Source organism: Stenella coeruleoalba (genome assembly GCF_951394435.1).
Source record: "Stenella coeruleoalba genome assembly, chromosome: 3".
NCBI classification, from domain to species: domain Eukaryota; kingdom Metazoa; phylum Chordata; class Mammalia; order Artiodactyla; family Delphinidae; genus Stenella; species Stenella coeruleoalba.
The window spans coordinates 33,924,832-33,950,139 of record NC_137148.1 but is presented as its reverse complement, the minus strand read 5'-3'; the positions used below and the strand labels follow the sequence as shown (position 1 = coordinate 33,950,139).

General features: G+C 39.4%; 1 protein-coding gene and 1 long non-coding RNA gene across 3 annotated transcripts in view; one reads left to right on the top strand and one right to left on the bottom strand.

The window, feature by feature from the left end:
* C6 (complement C6) overlaps positions 1-24,007 on the top strand; it is a 93,766-nt gene extending 69,759 nt beyond the window's left edge. The window contains exon 17 of the mRNA XM_079915266.1: positions 16,372-24,007. Coding sequence (XP_079771392.1) covers positions 16,372-16,547 — 176 coding nt within the window. The 3' untranslated portion in view covers positions 16,548-24,007. The remainder of the gene's footprint in view (positions 1-16,371) is intronic.
* LOC307183157 overlaps positions 1-25,308 on the bottom strand; it is a 248,489-nt gene that overhangs the window by 127,677 nt on the left and 95,504 nt on the right. The gene's annotated exons all lie outside the window — the stretch shown is intronic.

Below are 25,308 nucleotides of genomic sequence, written 5' to 3'. Positions count from 1 at the left end.
GAGCCCACACATAGACCCTCATGGGCCAAGGCCCTGTTTCTTCCTTGTGGGACATTCTCCTACCCTCTCCTGCTTTTCTCCCCCACCAGGCATGGGGTCAACCAGATGTTCCAAGGAGCTCTGGGACTCCACCTGTAGAGTCATCCCTCACTCACAGCTAGACCTCGTTCCCAGAGAGAAGCCTGGTGAGCCACTGGCCAGCAAGGTAGTCTTTCTCCAAATTGCTTGAGATCAGACAGCTAGGATGGTGCTGACACTAATTTGAAGTGACTTTAATCATTTATATAAAGAGGCACCCCATTAAAAAATGTCCCTGGGGCCTCACACACCTCAGAGGTGGCATTGATTATATTACAAGTATTTTAAAAAATAGGATCATCTACTACATCTTATTTTATATATTGCTGTTTTTCACTAAATATATCATGAAACTATTTCCATGTCATAATATGTTATTCTGCCACACAATTTTCTTTTTTAAATTTAATTTTAATTATTTTTTTATACAGCAGGTTCTTATTAGCAATCCATTTCATACATATTAGTGTATATAAGTCAATCCCAATCTCCAAATTCATCACACCACCACCCCCAACACCGCTTTCCCCCCTTGGTGTCCATATGTTTGTTCTCTACATCTGTGTCTCAATTTCTGCCCTGCAAACCAGTTCATTTCTAGGTTCCACATATATGCGTTAATATACGACATTTGTTTTTCTCTTTCTGACTTACTTCACTCTGTATGACAGTCTCTAGATTCATCCACATCTCTACAAATGACACAATTTCGTTCCTTTTTATGGCTGAGTAATATTCCATTGTATATATGTACCACTTGTCTTTATTGATTCATCTGTCAATGGGCATTTAGGTTGCTTCCATGACCTGGCTCTTGTAAATAGTGTTGCAATGAACATTGGGGTGCAGGTGTCTTTTTGAATTATGGTTTTCTCTGGGTATATGCCCAGTAATGGGATTGCTGGGTCATATGGTAATTCTGTTTTTAGTTTTTTAAGGAACCTCCATACTGTTCTCCATAGTGGCTGTATCGATTTACATTCCCACCAACAATGCAAGAGGGTTCCCTTTTCTCCACACCCTCTCCAGCATTTGTTTGTAGATTTTCTGATGATGGTGTGAGGTGTGAGGTGACACCTCATTGTAGTTTTGATTTGCATTTCTCTACTAATTAGTGATGCTGAGCAGCTTTTCATGTGCTTATTGGCCATCTGTATGTCTTCTTTGGAGAACTGTCTATTTAGGTCTTCTGCCCATTTTTGGATTGGGTTGTTTGTTGTTTGAATATTGAGCTGCATGAGCAGTTTATATATTTTAGAGATTAATCCTTTGTCCATTGATTCGATGGCAAATATTTTCTCCCATTCTGAGGGTTGTCTTTTATCTTGTTTGTAGTTTGCTTTGCAAAAGCTTTTAAGTTTCATTACGTCCCATTTGCTTATTTTTGTTTTTATTTCCATTACTCTAGGAGGTGGATCAAAAAAGATCGTGCTGCGATTTATGTCAAAGAGTGCTCTGCCTATGTTTTCCTCTAAGAGTTTTATACTGTCCAGTCTTACATATGGGTCTCTAATCCATTTAGTGTTTATTTTTGTGTATGGTGTTAAGGAGTGTTCTAATTTCATTCTTTTACATGTAGCTCTCCAGTTTTCCCAGCACAATTTATTGAAGAGGCTGTCTTTTCTGCATTGTATATCCTTTCCTCTTTTTCATAGATTAGTTGACCATAGGTGAGTGGGTTTACCTCTGGGCTTTCTATCCTGTTCCATTGATCTATATTTCTGTTTTTGTGCCAGTAGCATATTGGCTTGGTTACTTTAGCTTTGTAGTATAGTCTGAAGTCAGGGAGTCTGATTCCTCCAGCTCCATTTGTTTCCCTCAAGACAGCTTTGGTTATTCGGGGTCTTTTTTGTCTTCATACAAATTTTAAGATTTTTTGTTCTAGTTCTGTAAAAAATGCCATTGGTACTTTGATAGGGATTGCACTGAATGTGTAGATTGCTTTGGTTAGTATAGTCATTTTCACGATGTTGATTCTTCCAATCCAAGAACATGGTATATCTCTCCATCTGTTAGCATCATCTTTAATTTCTTTCATCAGTGTCTTACAGTTTTGTGCATACAGGTGTTTTGTCTCCCTAGGTAGGTTTATTCCTAGGTATTTTATTCTTTTTGTTGCAATGGTAAATGGGAGTGTTTCCTTAATTTCTCTCTAAGATTTTTCATCATTAGTGTATAGGAATGCAAGAGATTTCTGTGCATTAATTTTGTTTCCCACTACTTTTCCAAATTCATTGATTAGCTCTAGTAGTTTTCTGGTAGCATCTTTATGATTCTCTATGTATAGTATCATGTCATCGGCAAACAGTGACAGTTTTATGTCTTTTTTCCAATTTGGATTCATTATATTTCTTTTTATTCTCTGATTGTCGTGGATAGGACTTCCAAAACTATGTTGAATAATAGTGGCAACAGTGGACATCCTTGTCTTGTTCCTGATTTCAGATGAAATGCTTTCAGTTTTTCACCATTGAGAATAACGTTTGTTGTGGGTTTTTTGTATATAGCCTTTAATATGTTGAGGTAGGTTCCCTCTATGCCCACTTTCTGGAGAGTTTTATCATAAACCGGTGTTGAATTTTGTCAAAAGCTTTTCCTGCATCTATTGAGATGATCATATGGTTTTTATTCTTCAATTTGTTAATATGGTGTATCACATTGATTGATTTGCATATATTGAAGAATCCTTACACCCCTGGGATAAATCCCACTTGATCATGGTGTATGATCCTTTTAATGTGTTGTTGTAGTCTGTTTGCTAGTATTTTGTTGAGGATTTTTGCATCTATATTCATCAGTGATATTGGTCTGTAATTTTCTTTTTTTCTAGTATCCTTGTCTGGTTCTGGTATCAGGGTGATGGTGGCCTCATAGAATGAGTTTGGAGTGTTCCTTCCTCTGCAACTTTTTGAAGGAGTTTGAGAAGGATGGTGTTAGCTCGTCTCTAAATGGTTGATAGAATTCACCTGTGAAGCCATCTGGTCCTGGACTTTTGTTTGTTGGAAGATTTTTAATCAGAGTTTCAATTTCAGTGCTTGTGATTGGTCTGCTCATATTTTCTATTTCTTCCTGGTTAAGTCTTCGAAAGTATAGCTTTCTAAGAATTTGTCCATTTCTGCCAGGTTGTCCATTTTATTGGCATGGAGTTGCTTATAGTAGTCTCTTAGGATGCTTTGTATTTCTGCGGTGTCTGTTAAGACTTCTTTTTCATTTTCTAAATTTATCGATTTCAGTCCTCTCCCTCTTATTCTTGATGACTCTGACTAATGGTTTATCAATTTTGTTTATCTTCTCAAAGAACCAGCTTTTAGTTTTATTGATCTTTGCTATTGTTTTCTTTGTTTCTATTTCATTTATTTCTGCTCTGGTCTTTACGATTTCTTTCCTTCTGCTAACTTTGGTTTTGTTTGTTCTTCTTTCTCTAGGTATTTTAGGTGTAACGTTAGATTTTTTATTTGAGATTTTTCTTGTTTCTTGAGGTAGGCTTGTATAGCTATAAACTTCCCTCTTAGAACTGCTTTTGCTGAATCCCATAGGTTTTGGATCGTTGTATTTTCATTGTCATTTGGCTCTAGGTATTTTTTGATTTCTTCAGTGAACTCTTGGTTATTTAGTAACGTATTGCTTAGACTCCATGTGTTTGTGTTTTTTACGTTCTGTTCTCTGTAATTGATTTCTAATCTCATAGCGTTGTGGTCAGAAAAGATGCCTGATATGATTTCATTTTTCTTAAATTTACTGAGGCTTGATTTGTGACCAAAGATGTGATATATTCTGGAGAATGTTCCATGTGCACTTGAGAAGAAAGTGTAATCTGCTGTTTTTGGATGGAATTTCTTCTAAATGTCAATTAAATCTACCTGGTCTACTGTATCATTTAAAGCCCTTGCTTTCTTATTAATTTTCTGTTTGGATGATCTGTCCATTGGTGTAAGTGAGGTGTTAAAGTCCCCCACTATTATTGTGTTACTGTCGATTTCCTCTTTTACAGCTGTTAGCAGTTGCCATATGTACTGAGGTTCTCCTGTGTTGGGTGCATGTATAATTGTTGTATCTTCTTCTTGAATTGATCCCTTGATCATTATGTAGTGTCCTTCCTTGTCTCTTGTAACATTCTTTATTTTAAAGTCTATTTTATCTGATAGGAGTAGCACTACTCCAGCTTTCTTTTGATATCCATTTGCATGGAATATCTTTTTCCATCCCCTCAGTTTCAGTCTGTATGTATCCCTAGGTCTGAAGTGGGTCTGTTGTAGACAGCACATATATGGGTCTTGTGTTTGTATCCATTCAGTGAGCCTCTGTCTTTTGGTTGGAGCATTTAATCCATTCACATTTAAGGTAATTATCAATACATATGTTGCTATTACCATTTTTTAAATTGTTCTGGGGGTGTTTTGGTAGGTCCTTTTCTTCTCTGTGTTTCCCACTTAGAGAAGTTCCTTTAGCCTTTGTTGTAGAGCTGGTTTTGTGGTGCTGATTTCCCTTAGCTTTTGCTTGTCTGTAAAGCTTTTGATTTCTCCATCGAATCCTAATGGGATCCTTGCTGGGTAGAGTAATCTTGGTTGTAGGTTCTTCCCTTTCATCACTTTAAATATGTCATGCCACTCCCTTCTGGCTTGTAGAGTTTCTGCTGAGAAATCAGCTCTTAACCTTATGGGAGTTACCTTCTATGTTATTTGTCATTTTTCCCTTGCTGCTTTCAATAATTTTTCTTTGTCTTTAAGTTTTGCCAGTTTGATTAGTATGTGTCTCAGTATGTTTCTCCTTGGGTTTATCCTGTATGGGACTCACTGCGCTTCCTGGACTTGGGTGGCTATTTCCTTTCCCATGTTAGAGAAGTTTTCAACTATAATCTCTTCAAATATTTTCTCGGGTCCTTTCTCTCTCTCTTCTCCTTCTGAGACCCTATAATGTGAATGTTGTTGTGTTTAATGTTGTCCCAGAGGCCTCTTAGGCTGTCTTCATTTCTTTTCATTCTTTTTTTTTATTCTGCTCCACAACTGTGAATTCCACCTTTCTGTCTTCCAGGTACTTAACCGTTCTTCTGCCTCAGTTATTCTGCTATTCTGATTCCTTCTAGTGTAGTTTTCATTTCAGTTATTGTATTCTTCATCTCTGTTTGTTTGTTCTTTAATTCTTCTAGGTCTTTGTTAAATATTTCTTGCATCTTCCCGTTCTTTGCCTCCATTCTTTTTTGGAGGTCCTGGATCATCTTCACTAACATTATTCTGAATTCTTTTTCTGGAAAGTTGCCTATCTCCACTTCATTTAGTTGTTTTTCTGGGGTGTTATCTTATTCCTTCATCTGGTACATAGCCCTCTGCCTTTTCATCTTGTCTATCTTTCTGTGAATGTGATTTTTGTTCCACAAGCTGCAGGATTGTAGTTCTTCTTGCTTCTGCTGTCTGCCCTCTGGTGGATGAGGCCATCTAAGAGGCTTGTGCAAGTTTCCTGATGGGAGGGACTGGTGGTGGGTAGAGCTGGCTGTTGGTCTGGTGCGCAGAGCTCAGTAAAGCTTTAATTCGCTTGTCTGCTGATGGATGGGGCTGGAGTCCCTCTGTGTTGGTTGTTTGGCCTGAGGCAACTCAACACTGGAGCCTACCCGGGCTCTTTGTTGGTGCCAATGGCGGACTCTGGTAGGGGTCACACCAAGGAGTATTTCCCTGAATTTCTGCTGCCAGTGTCCTGTCCTTATGGTGAGACACAGCCACCCCCCACCTCTGCAGGAGACCCTCCAACACTAGCAGGTAGGTCTGCTTCAGTTTCCTAAGGAGTCACTGCTCCTTCCCCTGGGTCCCGATGTGCACACTACTTTGTGTGTGCCCTCCAAGAGTGGAGTCTCTGTTTCCCCCAGTCCTGTCAAAGTCCTGAAATCAAATCCTGCTAGCCTTCAAAGTCTGATTCTCTAGGAATTTCTCCGCCTTTCCTAGGTTAGGAAGACTGACGTGGGGCTCAGAACCTTCACTCCAGTGGGTTGATTTCTGTGGTATAAGTATTCTCCAGTTTGTGAGTCACCCACCCTGCAGTTACGGGATTTGATTTTATTGTGATTGCGCCCCTCCTACCATCTCACTGTGGCTTCTCCTTTTGTCTTTGGATGTGGGGTATCTTTTTTGGTGAGTTGCAGTGTCTTCCTGTTGAAGATTGTTCAGCAGTTAGTTGTGATTCCAGTGCTCTCACAAGAGGGAGTGAGAGCACGTCCTTCTACTTCACCATCTTGAACAAACCTGTGACTGGCCTCTTTCCACATAATGTTCAATGTCTGCAAAAGCCTATATGGACATTCTGTGATTTACTTAATCAATCTCCTCTTAGTCCTTCAGATTTTTCCCAAGATTTTGCTATTATAAGCAGTGTTGTAATAGACAAATCTATCACAGATAGATCTATACTCTAAGACCATTTCTTTAGGCTATACCTTAGAAAATGGAATTTCTAGATAAATATTATTTTAAAATATAAAGTCTTTCTTGGTACAATGTATCAACTTGCTTTCTAGAAACGTTTTTATCATATTAAATTCATATTGACCATGTGTCATAAAGACTGCCTTCCATACCCTCACCAAAACTTGGAACTGTTACCCCTTTATAGCTCTGCCTATTTGATACTTAAGAGGTAGCATTACCTTTCCATTTTCTGTAAGTGTATTGCCTATAGGCATCTCATTTGTGAATTGCTTAAAAACAGAAACTTCACAGCAGTACCTCTGTCTAAGATGAAATTGGAACCTGAAATAGTACAATTAAGCTTCATATAATACATAAATATGGGTTGAAGAATAGGATTTAACAGAACTCAAATAAGCAGCTAGATTTCCCTTATGGCACATCTTCAAAAACTCATCTGAAATCAAGGCATAAATTAAGCAATGGAAAATTATGGAATTGCTAACATCCAACTTTTGCCGAAACCACGTTACTTTTCAAAAACAAAGACAAAAACCTTATTATTACCCTTAGCTTCTCTTTCACTTTTCAAACCAATATTCTTCAACTCAGTCCTTGAAAAGGGGAGAGACCTTATAACCCACATCTAGGTTCTTCCTGATCCACTTAAAACTGATTATCAAGACCCAGCTCCCTTGACGGGTGGTGGGATTGAATCCATGACAGAGGGTCACCATGGGTGGCACAGTCAGCAGGCCATCTGATGGCGGCAACTCAGCAGGTCAGTGTCTGGGGGTTCTGACCTTCAACCATATCGAAACAAGGCAATTTCATGTAAGAGACTGCAAACTAGGGCCAGACATGTACAGTGCCCAACTCTAATCATTATTAAATCATCACGTAGGTAAACATTACTACTCATGTTTTTGCTGCCTGACCCACACCATTATCCAACTGACACCTCTCTCAGAGAAAATAATTTGCAGTACACAAGAGTTGAAAATACTATGCAACTATGTATTTATTTAAATAGTGTATTTAAAATATAACTTTTTCTCTAAAAATTATAATGTACAAACATTATTGTCAAATATACATACAGAAAATAAAAGGGATTTGGACAGCAGGGAGGATAAATGTCTGTACCTGTCCTGTCTGTACCACAATAGGTAGTACAGGTATTTGGGGATGTGTTTAGTGTTAGCATCTGTTTTCCTTAATTATCATGGAGAAAGAACTTCATGGAACTCTTCTACTGCAAAGAGTTTCTTTTTTTTTTTTTTCCTTTTCCCACAACTAATTCTTTCCAAGCCTGTCTAACAATAGGTGGCTTATGATTTAGTCAAAATCTACCTTTACCATTAGCCCTTTGCAGGACGTATATCTAAATACCACAATTCCTAGGAGTCTAAGTTTGTCTTTAAAAAAGAACATAAAGATGGGGGCTTCCCTGGTGGCGCAGTGGTTGGGAGTCCGCCTGCTGATGCAGGGGACATGGGTTCGTGCCCTGGTACGGGAGGATCCCACATGCCGCGGAGCCGCTGGGCCTGCGTGTCTGGAGCCTGTGCTCCGCGATGGGAGAGGCCACAGCAGTGAGAGGCCCGCGTACAGCAAAAAAAAAAAAAAAAAAAAAAAGAACATAAAGAGAGAAACACCCAGCTCTACCCACCGCCAGTCCCTCCCATCAGGAAATTTGCACAAGCCTCTTAGATAGCCTCATCCACCAGAGGGCAGACAGCAGAAGCAAGAAGAACTACAATCCTGCAGCCTGTGAAACAAAAACCACATTCGCAGAAAGATAAGATGAAAAGGCAGAGGGCTATGTACCAGATGAAGGAAGAAAATAAAACCCCAGAAAAACAACTAAATGAAGTGGAGATACACAACCTTCCAGAAAAAGAATTCAGAATAATGATAGTGAAGATGATCCGGGACCTCGAAAAAACAATGGAGGCAAAGATCAAGAAGATGCAAGAAATGATTAACAAAGCCCTAGAAGAATTAAAGAACAAACAAACAGAGATGAACAATACCATAACTGAAATGAAAAATACACTAGAAGGAATCAATAGCAGAATAACTGAGGCAGAAGAAGATAAGTGACCTGAAAGACAGAATGGTGGAATTCACTGCTGTAGAACAGAATAAAGAAAAAAGAATGAAAAGAAATGAAGACAGCCTAAGAGACCTCTGGGACAACATTAAACGCAACAACATTCACGTCATAGGGTCCCAGAAGGAGAAGAGAGAGAGAAAGGACCCGAGAAAATATTTGAAGAGATTATAGTTGAAAACTTCCCTAACATGGGAAAGGAAATAGTCACCCAAGTCCAGGAAGTGCAGTGAGTCCCATACAGGATAAACCCAAGGGGAAACACACCGAGACACATACTCATCAAACTGGCAAAACTTAAAGACAAAGAAAAATTATTGAAAGCAGCAAGGGAAAAATGACAAATAACATAGAAGGTAACTCCCATAAGGTTAAGAGCTGATTTCTCAGCAGAAACTCTACAAGCCAGAAGGGAGTGGCATGACATATTTAAAGTGATGAAAGGGAAGAACCTACAACCAAGATTACTCTACCCAGCAAGGATCCCATTAGGATTCGATGGAGAAATCAAAAGCTTTACAGACAAGCAAAAGCTAAGGGAAATCAGCACCACAAAACCAGCTCTACAACAAAGGCTAAAGGAACTTCTCTAAGTGGGAAACAAAAGAGAAGAAAAGGACCTACAAAAGCAAACCCAAAACAATTAAGAAAATGGTCATAGGTACATACATATCAATAATTACCTTAAACGTGAATGGATTAAATGCTCCAACCAAAAGACACAGGCTTGCGGAATGGATGCAAAAAGAAGACCCATATATATGCTGTCTACAACAGACCCACTTCAGACCTAGGGACACATACAGACTGAAACTGAGGGGATGGAAAAAGATATTCCATGCAAATGGATATCAAAAAAAAAGCTGGAGTAGCACTACTCCTATCGGATAAAATAGACTATAAAATAAAGAATGTTACAAGAGACATGGTAGAGCACTACATAATGATCAAGGGATCAATTCAAGAAGAAGATATAACAATTATATATGCAACCAACACAGGAGCATCTCAATACATAAGGCAACTGCTAACAGCTGTAAAAGAGGAAATCGACAGTAACACATAATAGTGAGGGATTTTAACACCTCATTTTCACCAGTGGACAGATCATCCTAAATGAAAATAAAAAAGGAAACAGAAGCTTTAAATGACACAATAGACCAGATAGATTTAATTGATATTTATAGGACATTCCATCCAAAAACAGCAGATTACACTTTCTTCTCAAGTGCGCACGGAACGTTCTCCAGGATAGATGACATCTTGGGTCACAAATCAAGCCTCAGTAAATTTAAGAAAACTGAAATCATATCAGGCATCTTTTCTGACCCCGACGCTATGAGATTAGAAATTAATTTCAGGGGAAAAAATGTAAAAAAGACAAACACATGGAGAAGTTACCTAATAAACAAGAGATCACTGAAGAAATCAAAGAGGAAATCAAAAACTACCTAGAGGCAAATGACAATGAAAACACGATGATCCAAAACCTATGGGATGCAGCAAAAGCAGTTCTAAGAGGGAATTTTATAGCTATACAAGCCTACCTCAAGAAACAAGAAAAATCTCAAATAAAAAATCTAACCTTACACCTAAAGGAACAAGAGAAGGAAGAACAAACAAAACCCAAAGTTAGCAGAAGGAAAGAAATCATAAACATCAGAGCAGAAATAAATGAAATAGAAACAAAGAAAACAATAGCAAAGATCAATAAAACTAAAAGCTGGTTCTTTGAGAAGATAAACAAAATTGATAAACCATTAGCCAGACTCATCAAGATAAAGAGGGAGAGGACTCAAATCAGTAAAATTAGAAATGACAAAGGAGAGTTACAAAAGACACCACAGAAATACAAAGCATCCTAAGAGACTACTAAAAGCAACTCTTTGCCAATAAAATGGACAACCTGGAAGAAATGGAAAAATTCTTAGAAAGCAATAACCTTCGAAGACTTAACCAGGAAGAAATAGAAAATATGAGCAGACCAATCACAAGTAATGAAATTGAAACTGTGATTAAAAATCTTCCAACAAACAAAAGTCCAGGACCAGATGGCTTCACAGGTGAATTCTATCAAACGTTTAGAGAAGAGGTAACACCCATCCTTCTCAAACTCTTCCAAAAAATTGAGGAGGAAGGAACACTCCCAAACTCATTCTATGAGGCCACCATCACCCTGATACCAAAACCAGACAAAGATACTACAAAAAAAGAAAATTACAGACCAATGTCACTGATGAATATAGATGCAAAAATCCTCAACAAAATACTAGCAAACAGAATACAACAACACATTAAAAGGATCATACACCATGATCAAGTAGGATGTATTGCAGGGATGCAAGGATTCTTCAATATACGCAAATCAATCAATGTGATACACCATATTAACAAACTGAAGAATAAAAACCATATGATCATCTCAATAGATGCAGAAAAAGCTTTTGACAAAATTCAACACCGGTTTATGATAAAAACTCTCCAGAAAGTGGGCATAGAGGGAACCTACCTCAACATAATAAAGGCCATATACGACAAACCCACAGCAAACATCATTCTCAATGGTAAAAAACTGAAAGCATTTCCTCCAAGATCAGGAATAAGACAAGGATGTCCACTCTCACCACTATTATTCAACATATGTTTGGAAGTCCTAGCCTCGTCAGAGAAGAAAAAGAAATAAAAGGAATACAAATTGGAAAAGAAGAAGTAAAACTGTCACTGTTTGCAGATGACATGATACATAGAGAATGCTAAAGATGCCACCAGAAAACTACTAGAGCTAATCAATGAATTTGGTAAAGTAGCAGGATACAAAATTAATGGACAGAAATCTCTTGCATTCCTATACACTAATGATAAAAAATCTTAGAGAGAAATTAAGAAAACACTCCCATTTACCACTGCAACAAAAAGAATAAAATACCTAGGAATAAACCTAGCTAAGGAGACAAAAGACCTGTATGCAGAAAACTATAAGACACTGATGAGAGAAGTTAACAATGATACTAACAGATGGAGAGATATACCATGTTCTTGGATTGGAAGAATCAATATTGTGAAAATGAATCTACTACCCAAAGCAATCTACACATTCAGTTCAATCCCTATCAAATTACCAATGGCACTTTTTACGGAACTAGAACAAAAAATCCTAAAATTTGTATGGACACACAAAAGACCCCAAACAGCCAAAGCAATCTTGAGAACGAAAAACGGAGCTGGAGGAATCAGACTTACTGACTTCAGACTATACTACAAAGCTACAGAAATCAAGACAATATGGTACTGACACAAAAACAGAAATATAGATCAATGGAAAAGGATAGAAAGCCCAGAGGTAAACCCATGCACCTATGGTCGACTAATCTATGACAAAGGACGCAAGGATATACAGTGGAAAAAAGACAGTCTCTTCCATAAGTGGTGCTGGGAAAACTGGATGGCTACATGTAAAAGAATGAAATTAGAACACTCCCTAACACCATACACAAAAATAAACTCACAATGGATTAGAGGCCTAAATGCAAGACCGAACACTATAAAACTCTTAAAGGAAAACATATGAAGAACACTCTTTGACATAAATCAAAGCAAGATCTTTTTTAATCCACCTTCTAGAGTGATGGAAATAGAAACAAAAATAAACAAATGGGACCTAATGAAACTTAAAAGCTTTTGCACAGCAAAGAAACCATAAACAAGACACAAGGACAATCCTCAGAATGGGAGAAAATATTTGCAAACGAATCAACGGACAAAGGATTAGTCTCCAAAATACATAAACAGCTCATGCAGCTCAATATTAAAAAAAACAAACAACCCATTCAAAAAATGGGCAGAAGACCTAAATACACAGTTCTCCAAAGAAGACATACAGATGGTCAAGAAGCACATGAAAAGCTGCTCAACATCACTAATTATTAGAGAAATGCAAATCAAAACTACAAAGAGGTATCACCTCACACCAGTTAGAATGGGCTTCATCAGAAAATCTACAAACAACAAATGCTGGAGAGGGTGTGGAGAAAAGGGAACCCTCTTGCACTGTTGGTGGGACTGTAAATTGATACATCCACTATGGAGAACAGTATGGAGGTTCCTTAAAAAACTAAAAATAGAATTACCATATGACCCTGCAATCTCACTACTGGGCATATACCCAGAGAAAACCATAATTCAAAAAGACACATGCACCCCAATGTTCATTGCAGCACTGTTTACAATAGCCCTGTCATGGAAACAACCTAAATGCCCATCGACAGACGAATGGATAAAGAAGATGTGGTACATATATACAATGGAATATTACACAGCCATGAAAAGGAAAGAAACTGGGTCATTTGTTGAGACATGGATGGATCTAGAGATTGTCATACAGAGTGAAGTAAGTCAGAACGAGAAAAACACATATCGTATATTAACGCATATATGTGGAACCTAGAAAAATGGTACAGATGAACCAGTTTGCAGGGCAGAAATTGAGACTCAGATGTAGAGAACAAATGTATGGACACCAAGGGTGGAAAGCCGCGGGGGGGTGGGGGTGTGATGTGATGAGTTGGGTGATTGGGATTGACATGTATACACTGATGTGTATAAAATTGATGACTAATAAGAACCTACTATATAAAAAAAAATAGGGCTTCCCTGGTGGCACAGTGGTTGAGAGTCCGCCAGCCGATGCAGGGGACACGGGTTCGTGCCCCGGTCCGGGAAGATCCCACATGCCGTGAAGCAGCTAGGCCTGTGAGCCATGGCCGCTGAGCCTGCGCGTCCGGAGCCTGTGCTCCGCAATGGGAGAGGCCCCAACAGTGAGAGGCCCGCATACCGCAAAAAAAAAAAAAAAAAAAAAAAGATAAAACCTATTTATTAGGTTTATAGACATGTGTGCAATTAAAAAAAAAAAACTACTGTTACCTTCAGAAAAAAAAATAAAAGAACATAAAAAGTTTGAATACTTACCAATACTGGTCAAGTTAGCAGAATGTCTTGGGGTAATCATACTAAAACATGAACATTTCTTAATGAGAGATTTAAGTCATTTAAAATATCCTTTGGGGCTTCCCTGGTGGCACATTGGTTGAGAGTCCGCCTGCCGATGCAGGGGACACGGGTTCGTGCCCCAGTCCGGGAAGATCCCACATGCCGTGGAGCAGCTAGGCCCGTGAGCCATGGCCGCTGAGCCTGCACGTCCGGAGCCTGTGCTCTGCAACGGGAGAGGCCACAACAGTGAGAGGCCCGTGTACCGCAAAATAAATAAATGTATAAATAAATAAAATATCCTTTGATCCTACACACAGTTAGAAAACTGAAAGCCTTTTTCCCCCTAAAGATATGGTCTGCCTGTGCCAGCCTTCTTAGTTGGTGAGCAAAAGTCAGTGTCACAGAGATTTCTGTTCCTGTAGCACTACAGAACAGAGTCAGTGTACAAACCACAGCATTTATAAAGAGAGGAAACTAAAAATGCATTTTATACCCAACCCACTCATGGCAAATTGGGATATTACTAATTTTGGATTGAATTGAATGTCACCTTGATTAAATTGTGTTCTTGATTACATTTTGTACTACTTTGTTACTCTTTTCCTTCTCTATCAAAAATGAAATGATAAAAAGTTTAAAATGGAACTCCAAAGTGACATGAAGTTCACTTTGCAAAACTTAGAACACAGAAGCCTCCCCAAGGAGCCTACTTTTATAGCTATGAAATGTTTTATCTAAATTTCAAAAATATCCAGGATCAACCAACAGGAGGGGAAAATGTATTCAGTAAACATCCATTTAGTATCCAATACGCCAAAGTCACTGTACATAGTAAGGTGAGAGGTGTGATGATAAAGGAGCTTTGTACCCTCGAATTGTTCAGTTTGGGGAGTTAATTTTCACAGCTTTTCAAATGATTACATGAATAACTTTAATATAAGACAGTATGTGACAAGAGCGGTAAGAGAGGTAAATACCTTCTGGCCAGGAAGGGTTTCATAAGGATGGAAACAAGAATTAGTGGAGGTGACAGGAAGGGCCTTTTCATGCTAATAATCTGAAAATCATCTTGCTAAAAGTATTTAAGCTATAACCATACTACAAGAGTGGTGACCACGGCCTTTCCACAAGCCTGGGGAACTGACATCCTCTCTAGAGGTAGAACAGTCTCCTGTCCTTCACCAAACCCTATAGTTTCCAACAACAAACAAGACTCTCCCCATCTAGAATTTCTCTAGCTGGTTGGCAAAGGTGTAAAAGGGAAATTCACGCCTGTTCATGAACTATTTCCTACTGAGGACAGGAAGCTTATACGCTTAATGATCATCTCCCCATTCCCTTTCCCTATTTTCTCCCATCAGTTGAGACACGTGGGAAAGAACTGATACCTGCCCCAAAGAGACTAGAGCCTGATTCTCAGGCTGACTCAGATATTTTGACAACATAAATTATCACAGATCCACCAAATACATTTCTTTTTGAATACTTATACCTGCACCCTCAAATTCAGAATTGAAATCAATTGATGAAGCAGAATTAATTGAGCACCTTGTTAACAACTGAATGGGATAAACAGATGGAAGAACCACAGTTACTGCTCTCTAACAAAGCACTTATAACTGTCTTGGGAGAAAGACATATGAAAAGCTAACTAACAAGAAAGTATGAAAACATCAGAGGTAGTGCTGACAAATTTACACCATTAAAGTTTATTTAAAGGAAACATCCGTCGGGGTATGTGCCTATAAAATGCTTCATGAAAGAGGTGAGGCTTGTAGACATCAGACATGTGGGGAACTGGAAAGAGCACATCAGTCCGGCAAAGGAAGGGGCTAGTGTGGGCAAAGGACACAACCTGGAACACCTTCGGGGTCTTGTTTGGGAAAGAGAGAGGGAGTCACTCTACCTGGGACAGAGAAAGCAGAAAAGATAATGTTGTGCAGGGATGTTGAGACCATCTGTGGAGGACCTTGAACTTTGACTAAAACATGTGTATGTATAAATGAGCCTATATCCATTTACTTAAAACTGGTTTAATATGCTTGGCTTTGGTAACTTTACCCCTAAATGATCATTTTAAAACTCTTTCATGAACACAAGATTTATATGAATTATGAAGTGTTGGGGTGGTTTTGAAACCAGGCCTTATAAAATTATCACCCAATTTAACTGCTTATTAAAAATCCAGATCCCTAGTCATAACCCAGGAAAATTCTAGAAAGAAATTTAAAATGTGACACAGAGTTATGTTAAAGGAGTTCAGGCTTGCGAGTCATTCACGATTTAAAATATGCCTCTACCACTTACTAATTGTGGGACCATAGGCATATCACTTAGCCTCTCTGAGCTGAGTTTCTTCATCTGTAGAATTAGTATAATGCCATATAGTTCCTATGTTTATTGTGAGAATTAAATGAAATAAATTACACAAAGCACTTGGCCTAGTGTGTGGTTTCATGGTGCAGGCTCAATAAATGATACCTTATATAACTGTTCCCAGGTGATGCCAATGAGAAAAGAACATGAAGGACAGACTGAAGACATTATGTAAATGGATTGATTGGATGTGGGCAGTGAGTGAGAGGGAGGGGTCAGAGGTAGCCCAGCTCTTGCACCTTATGGACTTACCAGTGCCCTCTCCTCTCTTATACCCAGATCACTCCATTCAGCCACAGTTGGGTCATTGCCTTTGTTCCAGCATTCTCACTCATTGCCACCAAAGTGCTCACTGCTCTGGGGACAAGTTAGGTAAAATCAAACCTTAAAGCACTGTGGTGAGTCACACTGTCTCTCTCATTGCAGCTGCCACCTCCAAGTGTGTCTGCCTATTGCCCTCCCAGTGCTTCAAGAGTGGAAACCAGCTCTTCTGCGTCAAAATGGGATCATCAATGAGCCAGAGAACAGTGAACATCTGTGAAGTAGGAGCTGTCAGGTGTGCCAACAGGAAAGTGGAAATACTGCATCCTGGGATGTGTTAGACCTAACACAGTTACTGATAAACAGATTTACTGCCCCAAAATAATCGCTACAAAAGGACACTCCTGAACCAACAGCAGACTGTCATACCCAGGAGTTACCAACATAAATCCTTTTGTGTTCATTTCACATTATTGTTCTCCCTGCCTCCCGTGTCTTCTCCCCTGTCCAGTTCCCATCCATGATGCTCTGTAGCATACCCCTAGGTAATAACGTCCACATCAATCTAATAAATTCTTCTGTTCATGTTGCACTAAAATGATGGGACTTCTGAGGACCTTATGAAGCCTGTGGTATTAAGCATCCTGACAAGTAGAAATCAGAACAAAAACTGTAATTTTCTTCAATGAATCAATAAGCATAGAAATCTACAACAACTTGTATAACACATTCTTGAAAACCAACCTTCATGCATTCACTCAACAAATAATTGTGAATGTCTACAATGTTCCCAGTACTGTTCAAGGTGCTGGGGAATCAGCAGTGACTAAAACATACAAAAGCCCTTGCCTTCATAAAGCTCACATTCATGTGGAGGAGGACATACAGAACATAAAATAAGCAAATAAAATATATGGTATGTTTGATGGTGATAATTGCTATGGAGAAGATAATGCAAGGAAAGGTGAGTCCCATCCTTAATCCTCGTCTTACACGAGGAAATATTCTATAGTTAATAAGCATCACAGTAAGGATGATTGGACTCAAGTGGAAGTTGCCTTGCTTGAAGTAGTTAATAAACTTCTGGAGTTTTCTCCTTAGGAGACTCTCTTTGCCTCAGCTAAAGTGCATCAGAAAGCTTTTAAGCTAAAGTGTGTGATGGATGGAAAATCATAAGAGAACTTCAAAGGAATAATTTTTAAGGTAAGGCATATCTTTCGTATTAGGCCATACCAAGTAGACACCCACTTCTTAGAGTATCATTTTGAATTGGGGAAGAGAAACATCTTTGGAACAGCAGTTCTCAAACACGAGTGCACAGTGGAATCGCTTGGAGCATTTGCTAATATAAATGCCTGCGACCTAGCCCCAGTTTCTGGTTCAATAGTTCTGGGGTGGGGCCTGAGAATCTGTATTTCTAACAACTTTCCATGTGGGACTGCTCATGATGATCAGGGGTGTCGCATTGTGAGAACACTTAGCCTAGAAATGGAGTCATCAAACAGCTAATACAACTACTGAAATAATGATCTCAAAACTTCAGCCAGCCAATCTCCAAGCAGGTGAGTGGAAGCAGATTCCCTTCCTCTAAAACTCACTGGGATGCCCAGCTAATGGAAGGGGTCTATGAGTCACAGCCACCTGGCAGCACCCTCTTTAGACCTTATACATTAAATCTCACTCCTCCGTCTCATTAATCATAAGATCTTGGCAAAGATATAAAACATCTTGGAATATCAAAGGCTAAGCATGAGGAAGGGAAAAACCAAGAAAGAGAAAACACATTTTCCTGGTGTAACAGCAATTGAGTGGGAATTGATCTTTGCCCGGGAGTCAGTGACGCATCTTTTCCCCAGTCATGCCACCCTACACCCCTCTCACTACAAAAATGGTGCAGGCCACTCTTGTAAGCTTCGCGCCTTCAGCACTCCCAAGACGCCAAAGTGAGGGCAAAGTTTAGGCATGAAATATTCCCACATTCAAAGGAGAACCACCAACAACTGAGTCAAGACACTTTGCTCAGGACTGACGATTCTCACACCAGCTCCACACCTTTCCGGGCTGTACAGCAAGACTAGGGGTGGGAGGGGAGCCATAGGGAGCTGCAGGCGCAGGAAGGCAGTGCTCATAGTAAGAGTCCCGTTATCTCCCTCAAGTCCTTTTCTTCTCCTTGCCGAGGAGGAGGATGCTGTAAGTATCCACTGAAGCCAGGCAACCAAAGCCTTGAAAGAATCATTTGTTAGGGCACCGACATCCAGGATATACAGTGCTGCCCTCGACGGCTGGAGGCTGTGGAATCAGAGCTGCCACTGGTGAGCAGGTTGCTGGAGGAGTTTCTGGGAGGCATGGATTCACACCGGGAGAGTTCTCTCTTACAGGAGCACAAGACCACTTCCTGCCTAGGGCATGCTGAAGACAGGATGATGACAGAGTGGTCTGCACTGTTTCCATAGTGACAAGTGAGTGCTGTGGCATGACTGGGAAAAAGATGGATGCAGCCCTTTCTCCATCTCAGTCCCAGGGTGTAAGGAAAGAATGGAGAACTTTGGTGGTTCCCATGGCTCCCTAGGAAGGAGCAGAGAGAAGAGGAAAAGCAGGCACTCTGAGGCCACCCTGCATCTTGGACATGAACCTACGGGAAGCACCAAATGGAGACTTAGCTGTCTCTCTCACAGGAAGTTCTGGGGGACAGTGTTGGTAGGAGAAAAGCAAACACCACCCCAGGGAAACACAGGGGCCACCAATAACATAGGACCAGATTCATTGAGAACAAGACCAAAGGGGACACCCCATCACTGACTCCTGCCGTCTCTCTGAGTCCACTTCCTTCCAACACCAGATCCAGCAGATGCAGGGGACAAGGTGTCCTAGAATGAGACATGCCTCTCCATCACTTCTATGAGGGGTAGGAAATTTGCAAGCACAATCCTCATCAAGACCCCAAGTCCTCTGACCCAGAAGCCTGGCTGACACTGGAGGTGGGGAAAGAGATGAGATGTAAATTGGATATAAGATTAGAGGCTTAAACTGGACTGACTTTTTAAAATAGTGACTGACCAGCAATCCATGTGATCTGTCTCAGACGTAATTGAGGCAAGAGAAGACAGGGATTTGGCAGAACCTAGAGAAAACCATGACTATTATTAGCTTGCTGGGGCTACCATAACAAAGTACCACAACCTGTGTGGCTTAAAATAACAGAAACATAGTCTCACAGTTCTGGAGGCCAGAAATCTGAAATCAATCTGTCCACCAGGCCACGTTCCTTCTGAAGACTAGGAGAGGATTCTTCCCTGCCCCTTCTGGCTTTTGGTGTTTGCCGGAAATCCTTGCCATTCCTTGGTTTGCAGATGCATCACTCCAGTCTTTGCCTCCATTACCTCATGGCCACCTTCACTGCCTTCCTTCTGTGCATGTCTGTCTGCCCAAATGTGCATCATCTTATGAGGAGAGCAGCCTTGTTGGATTAGCGTCCACTCTAATGACCTCATCGTAATTAGATTACATCTGCAAAGACCCTATTTCTAAATAGGTTTACATTCGCAGGTACCAGGGGTTTGGACTTCAACTTATCTTTTACTGCAGACACAATTCAACTCACAGCACTGTGACTGGGAAAAAAATGTTTCCTGTTTATACCCCATAATATAATCGAAGGTTTATACCAGCTATTGCATTCATATTGTTTGATTAAAATCAGTCAAGCTTGCTTGTTTGCTTTAAAGTATTTTATTCTTTAACTTGTAGCAATCTTCCCTTTTAATGGTCATTGGTTGGTCTTTTTTACCACTTTAGTTACCTTTGTTTCAAAGGATTTTTTTAGTGCAGGAATCCATTAAAGTTTGCATTAGGCTAATTTGTATACCATTTACCCGTTGAATTTTTCACACTTTGACATTAATATTTTTTAACGTTTTTATTGGAGTATAATTGCTTTACAACCTTGTGTTAGTTTTTGTATAACAAAGTGAATCAGCTATATGACATTAATATTAATATAGCAATTTAGTACAGTGTTAAGAGCTAGTGATAAAATTGTCATCATGAAGCAGAGCGCAAAACTGAAACATATTAAATACCTGGAATTTGGACCTAGAATCTCCTGCACTGTCCTAGAAGATTAAACAAATTCTAGATCAAAGGTAAAATCGTCATCCTCTTAGGCTATTAGAGATGAATGCTAAGCTTTGATGCCTGTAGCTTAAATAACTGGAAAGCAACTCAGGTCTTTTTTTTAACATGGATTTTAATTTTTGTTGATTCTGCAAGATATTGACAAAATAAATGAGACCCCAGTTTAAAGAACTTTATAAATAGATGTGCTATATATCTCAGATGTCCTAGAAGCACAGAGTTCTAAGACTGTGCTTTTTTCCAGTCTTCTGGTGGGGTGATATTCAAGTTTAAATGATTTCCTCTTTTGGGCGGTCTTCAGTAAAGCTCAGTAAATTTTAGACTAAATTGTTACTCTTTCTACAAAAGCCTGCAACTCCCACAACCAACATGCCTTAGAGTTAAAGACTGAGATCTTCTGTTGTTTCCAGAAGAGCACCCACAAGCTAAACAGAACCCACATCCCTTCCTAAATTCTGAGTAACAAGAATCTGACATATCATGATGGCTCTGGTTGGTGTTGGGAACCAAATACCCTGAGGCTTGATTAACTGGATTCTGAATGACTGGCTGTCTCCAAGGTCACCTTCATTCTTTTGGGATATATTGTGTGTGGAATCAATGAGGCATCCAGTTTTTAACCAAATAAATGGCCTGCAAAATTATACTTGTATCCATTTTATTTTATGAGCATGAGACAGGCCACTGCTACACTATTTGTCTTCTTAATAAGTTCTAGCTACACAGCTTCAGCCCCATGTGTCAAATATCAGTTAGCAGAGGTACGTGTCACCAGTCAAGGGACTCCAAAGGACGGATGGTACATTGAAAATCATGCTCACAAAGATTTATATAGAAGATGTTCATCACATTATTTATAATAGCAAAAAAATGACAGAGCCTAAACGTCCAATAATAAATTATGCCCCCTTTATATGATGGAACAGTATGAGACCACTGACAAGCATCTTTTAAAAAAGATTTTAAAGGACATAATAAAGTGAAAAGTCAGGCTGCAATACTATATATACTGAGAGTTGTGTAAACTGTGTGTATACACATGCCTTTAAAAACAATGACTGGGAGAACGAATCTCTGGAATTTGGAGTTATTTTTATTTTCTTATTTATGTTTTTCTGCATTTGCTAGATTTTCTACAGTCAGCATGCATTTTTTTAAAAATCTTTTTTGTTTTTATTCCAGTCATGAAGGTAACATAAGCTTATTGCAAAAACTTTAGAAAATACAGTACAAAATTTATTCTTTAATAAGTTATTTTCATTTTGATTTGTTCTCACGCTCACACATTTGTTATTTGTTGTTGTTTGTTGTTAAATATATTATTCAGCATGCATTTTTTTAATATAATCAGTCATGAAAATCATTCTTAAATCTTCTCTTCTACTTAGGTAGAAAAAACACATAGCTAATTCTGCTTGTTTAGAAAATTGATAGCAAATAGGCCTTGGAGTTCAAGCCAGCTCAACTGGTCTGGATTGGCATGCGTAAAGCAGGTAGTAGCTTTCAGCCAGACATGTGAACCTCACACGGATGCATTCATTCATTCAAAGCATTGTCTGAATACCTGCTAAGTCACAGGGTTAGACCTATAATTGTGCAAAGATTTTGGACGTACTTACAGTACACTGGGAAGATTTTAAAGATATAATTAAATCAGTATTATACAAAATAGAAAGCTATTTAAAAATTACAGGTACAAATAACATCTTTAGGGAATTAAAAGAAAACTGGACAGTTAATAAAATAAAATCAAGCCTAAATTCTCAAAGTTTTGTTACAGTTGGAGACACTGAGTAGCTGTTTGAACTTGGACAAACATCTGAGACTGTTTCCTCATATGAAAACCAGACGATACCAGCCAACTCACTCTATTTGTGCTGAGGATTGGCTAGAGTGTACTATATATTTGTGTGTGTGTATATATATATATATATACACACACACACACATACATACACACAGCAACTACTAAAGAGCCTAGAATGAAATGTGCATTCAACTATTCAAATACTATTATTATTATTACTATTATTATTTAACACCAATGGAGAAGAGTGGCTGGACTTCTCCCTTTATTTCCTGTCACATGAGACACTTCCCCTATTGCCATTCTTGCCATTGAAGCTTGATTTATTAAAGAGTCCATGGACTGACTTAGATTGTTCAGGGGCGAGAAATGGCTGGAGCATTCAGACTAAATATTCAGACTAAGTTTTCAGACTAAGTTGATTAAATGTACTTGTTCACTGTGCTTGCACAGGCATGACCACAATTATCAAAATCAGCAATAAAGGTTTTAAGTTCTCTTTAGAATGAATCATCCTTTATACCAAATAAATGGAGATGGCCCAACATTTACAATCAAAAACCTAACAATCTATGATATCAAGCAATGTGGACAGAAGACCCATGATTAGAAAGTGAAGAGGAAATTAGACTGGGCAGCTGGAAATACACTCCAAGGATTACTTGCTTGATACCACCCTTCCAGTATGCAGTGACACACAGATTTGAAAAAGGCTACATTTTTACCTAACATGAGGGAAAAGCCATACCGCAGTTCAAGTCATGAGATGAGATTTTCTGTCCTTGCTGAAGCTGTATTTGTAGTCATACCAGGGTATAGAGCACCACCCTAACTGAAGCATTTGCATTTTGGTTATAACAACTGAGGACTAATTGTTCCTTAGGGCATGTCTCCCCTCCCGTTGAAAGACAGTGATATACACTGGTACATTGTTGCAGTTGTCAAAAATACTGCTCACCAGTGTTGCTGGCTCTCCATCTCCCAGGGACTTGGCAGGAACATACTTCTTGGCCCCCATGGGTTAGGGTGTCATGTAATTGGTTCTAACAAATAAAATGACTAGAAGTACATGTGTAGCTTCTGGACAAAATGTGTAATTGCTGGCGTGAAGTTTCCCCCAAGCCCCCTTTTCCCTGTGGCACATTTGAAATGCTGGCTCCCCCGTCAACCTGAGTCCCTGAGTCAGTAGCATGAGCAGAGTCCTCTATACTCCATTCAACTTCTATGGGTATATGGCATGAACAAAATATAAACGTTTCTGAGATTGGGTTTGGGGGGGTATATTTGTTACACTGTTATCTAGCCTACTTGTCTGATATTAACTGTAACAGATGACATGATGACCTGGGAAGCTGATCTCTTTCACTTGTGCAAATTTCGGTTTTCCTATGGGCATTACTGAGTAAATAGGAATTGTACTGCTGTGAACATGGCCTATAATCACTAGTATGCTTGGGACAAAAATACAGAAGAAATTAAAATTAGGAAAAGGGAGTGATTATACTTAGTTCTTAAATACATTCTTTTTTTTTTTTTTTTTTTTGCGTTACACGGGCCTCTCACTGTTGTGGCCTCTCCCGTTGCAGAGCACAGGCTCCAGACGCACAGGCTCAGCGGCCATGGCTCACGGGCCCAGCTGCTCCGCGGCATATGGGATCCTCCCGGACTGGGGCACGAACCCATGTCCCCTAGCATCGACAGGCGGACTCTCAACCACTGCGCCACCAGGGAAGCCCCTTAAATACATTCTTAATTGCATCCATCATTTTACAGAGAAATTGATTAGTGGAAAATTAAAATTGAAAGAAAATAAATCCTTACATAGAGAGTTTACCTGCTAAGACTATAAAGAAACATAAATGCAAAAATGGTGAACACATTTTTAACAAACTCCTTACTATACTTGGGAAGTTTTTTAGACTCTTAGAAACACTTATTATTTTAAAAAGTATTTCAAAGTTAATTATATCTACTTCATCTTTCTTGATTACCAAATCATTACTATTATGTTTCATGTCAATTGCTTATCAAAACTACATTCTAAAGAACTTCAGGCATTTGCTAATGATGCAGATATACAAAAATGGATTTTTCATTCTAATTTCTAATGCTTGGATATAACAAAATCTAACTAGTATACTGTAGCACAGGGGTCCCCAACCTGTCCGCAGCCTGTTAGGAACCGGGCCGCACAGCAGGAGGTAAGCGGCAGGCAAGGGAGCATAGGTAGCTTCATCTGCCGCTCCCCATGGCTCCCCATCGCTCACATTACTGCCTGAACTGTCACTCACATTACCACCTGAACCATTCCCTGCCCACCAACCCCGTGGAAAAATTGTCTTCCATGAAACCAGTTCCTGGTGTCAAAAAGGTTGGGGACCGCTGCTGTAGCAGGTAGTATTTATTGCCCCTCCTCCCACATTTTTTCAGCTCCCGGCCAATGGCCAGTATTTCAGGAGAGGCTGGTGCCAGTCCCAACACCAGACCCAAGAAGTTAACCACAATTGGTTTAAGTCAGTTAATGGGGGTTCCATTTCCCTTCCACAGGTGGTTTGGACATGGGCAAGTGATGCAAATCTGATGAATGAGCGGTGAGGAGAATCTTCTGGAGGGCTTCTTAGAAGGAGTTCTCACTCTCCAAGAGTTCACAGGAAAAGATGGTCTCTTCTGAATGTTGCCATGTCTGAATGTGATGCTGGAAACTACTGCAGCCATCTTGCCACCATGAGAAGGTTTCCATTTGTGGTCTAGGCCAACCTATGGAAGAGGCTCCAATAGAGGTTTTTGTGGTCTCTTAGACCAAAACTTTTGTGGACCCTTGTGGGATCACTGAGCCACTGAATTACCCAACTCTGGAGCATCCATGCTGCTGGTCTTCCTCTTATAAAATAATACAATTTCTCTATAGCTTAAGCTATTTTTGAGTTGGGTGTTCTACTACTTGTAGCCAAAGGTATCCTGATTCAGAAATTAGGTTTGCTGTACCTTCATGATGCTGGTAGATTGATAATACGTTTTTCTTTTAAATGACTATAACTTGTTTTTAATAAATGGAGAATTCTCTCTCTTGGTTGATGATGCTTAACCTGCATCTAACAAAAAGAAGATGAACCTTCAGAAATGGGAACTCATAAGGCAACAATTTAAGTGTATAATAAATT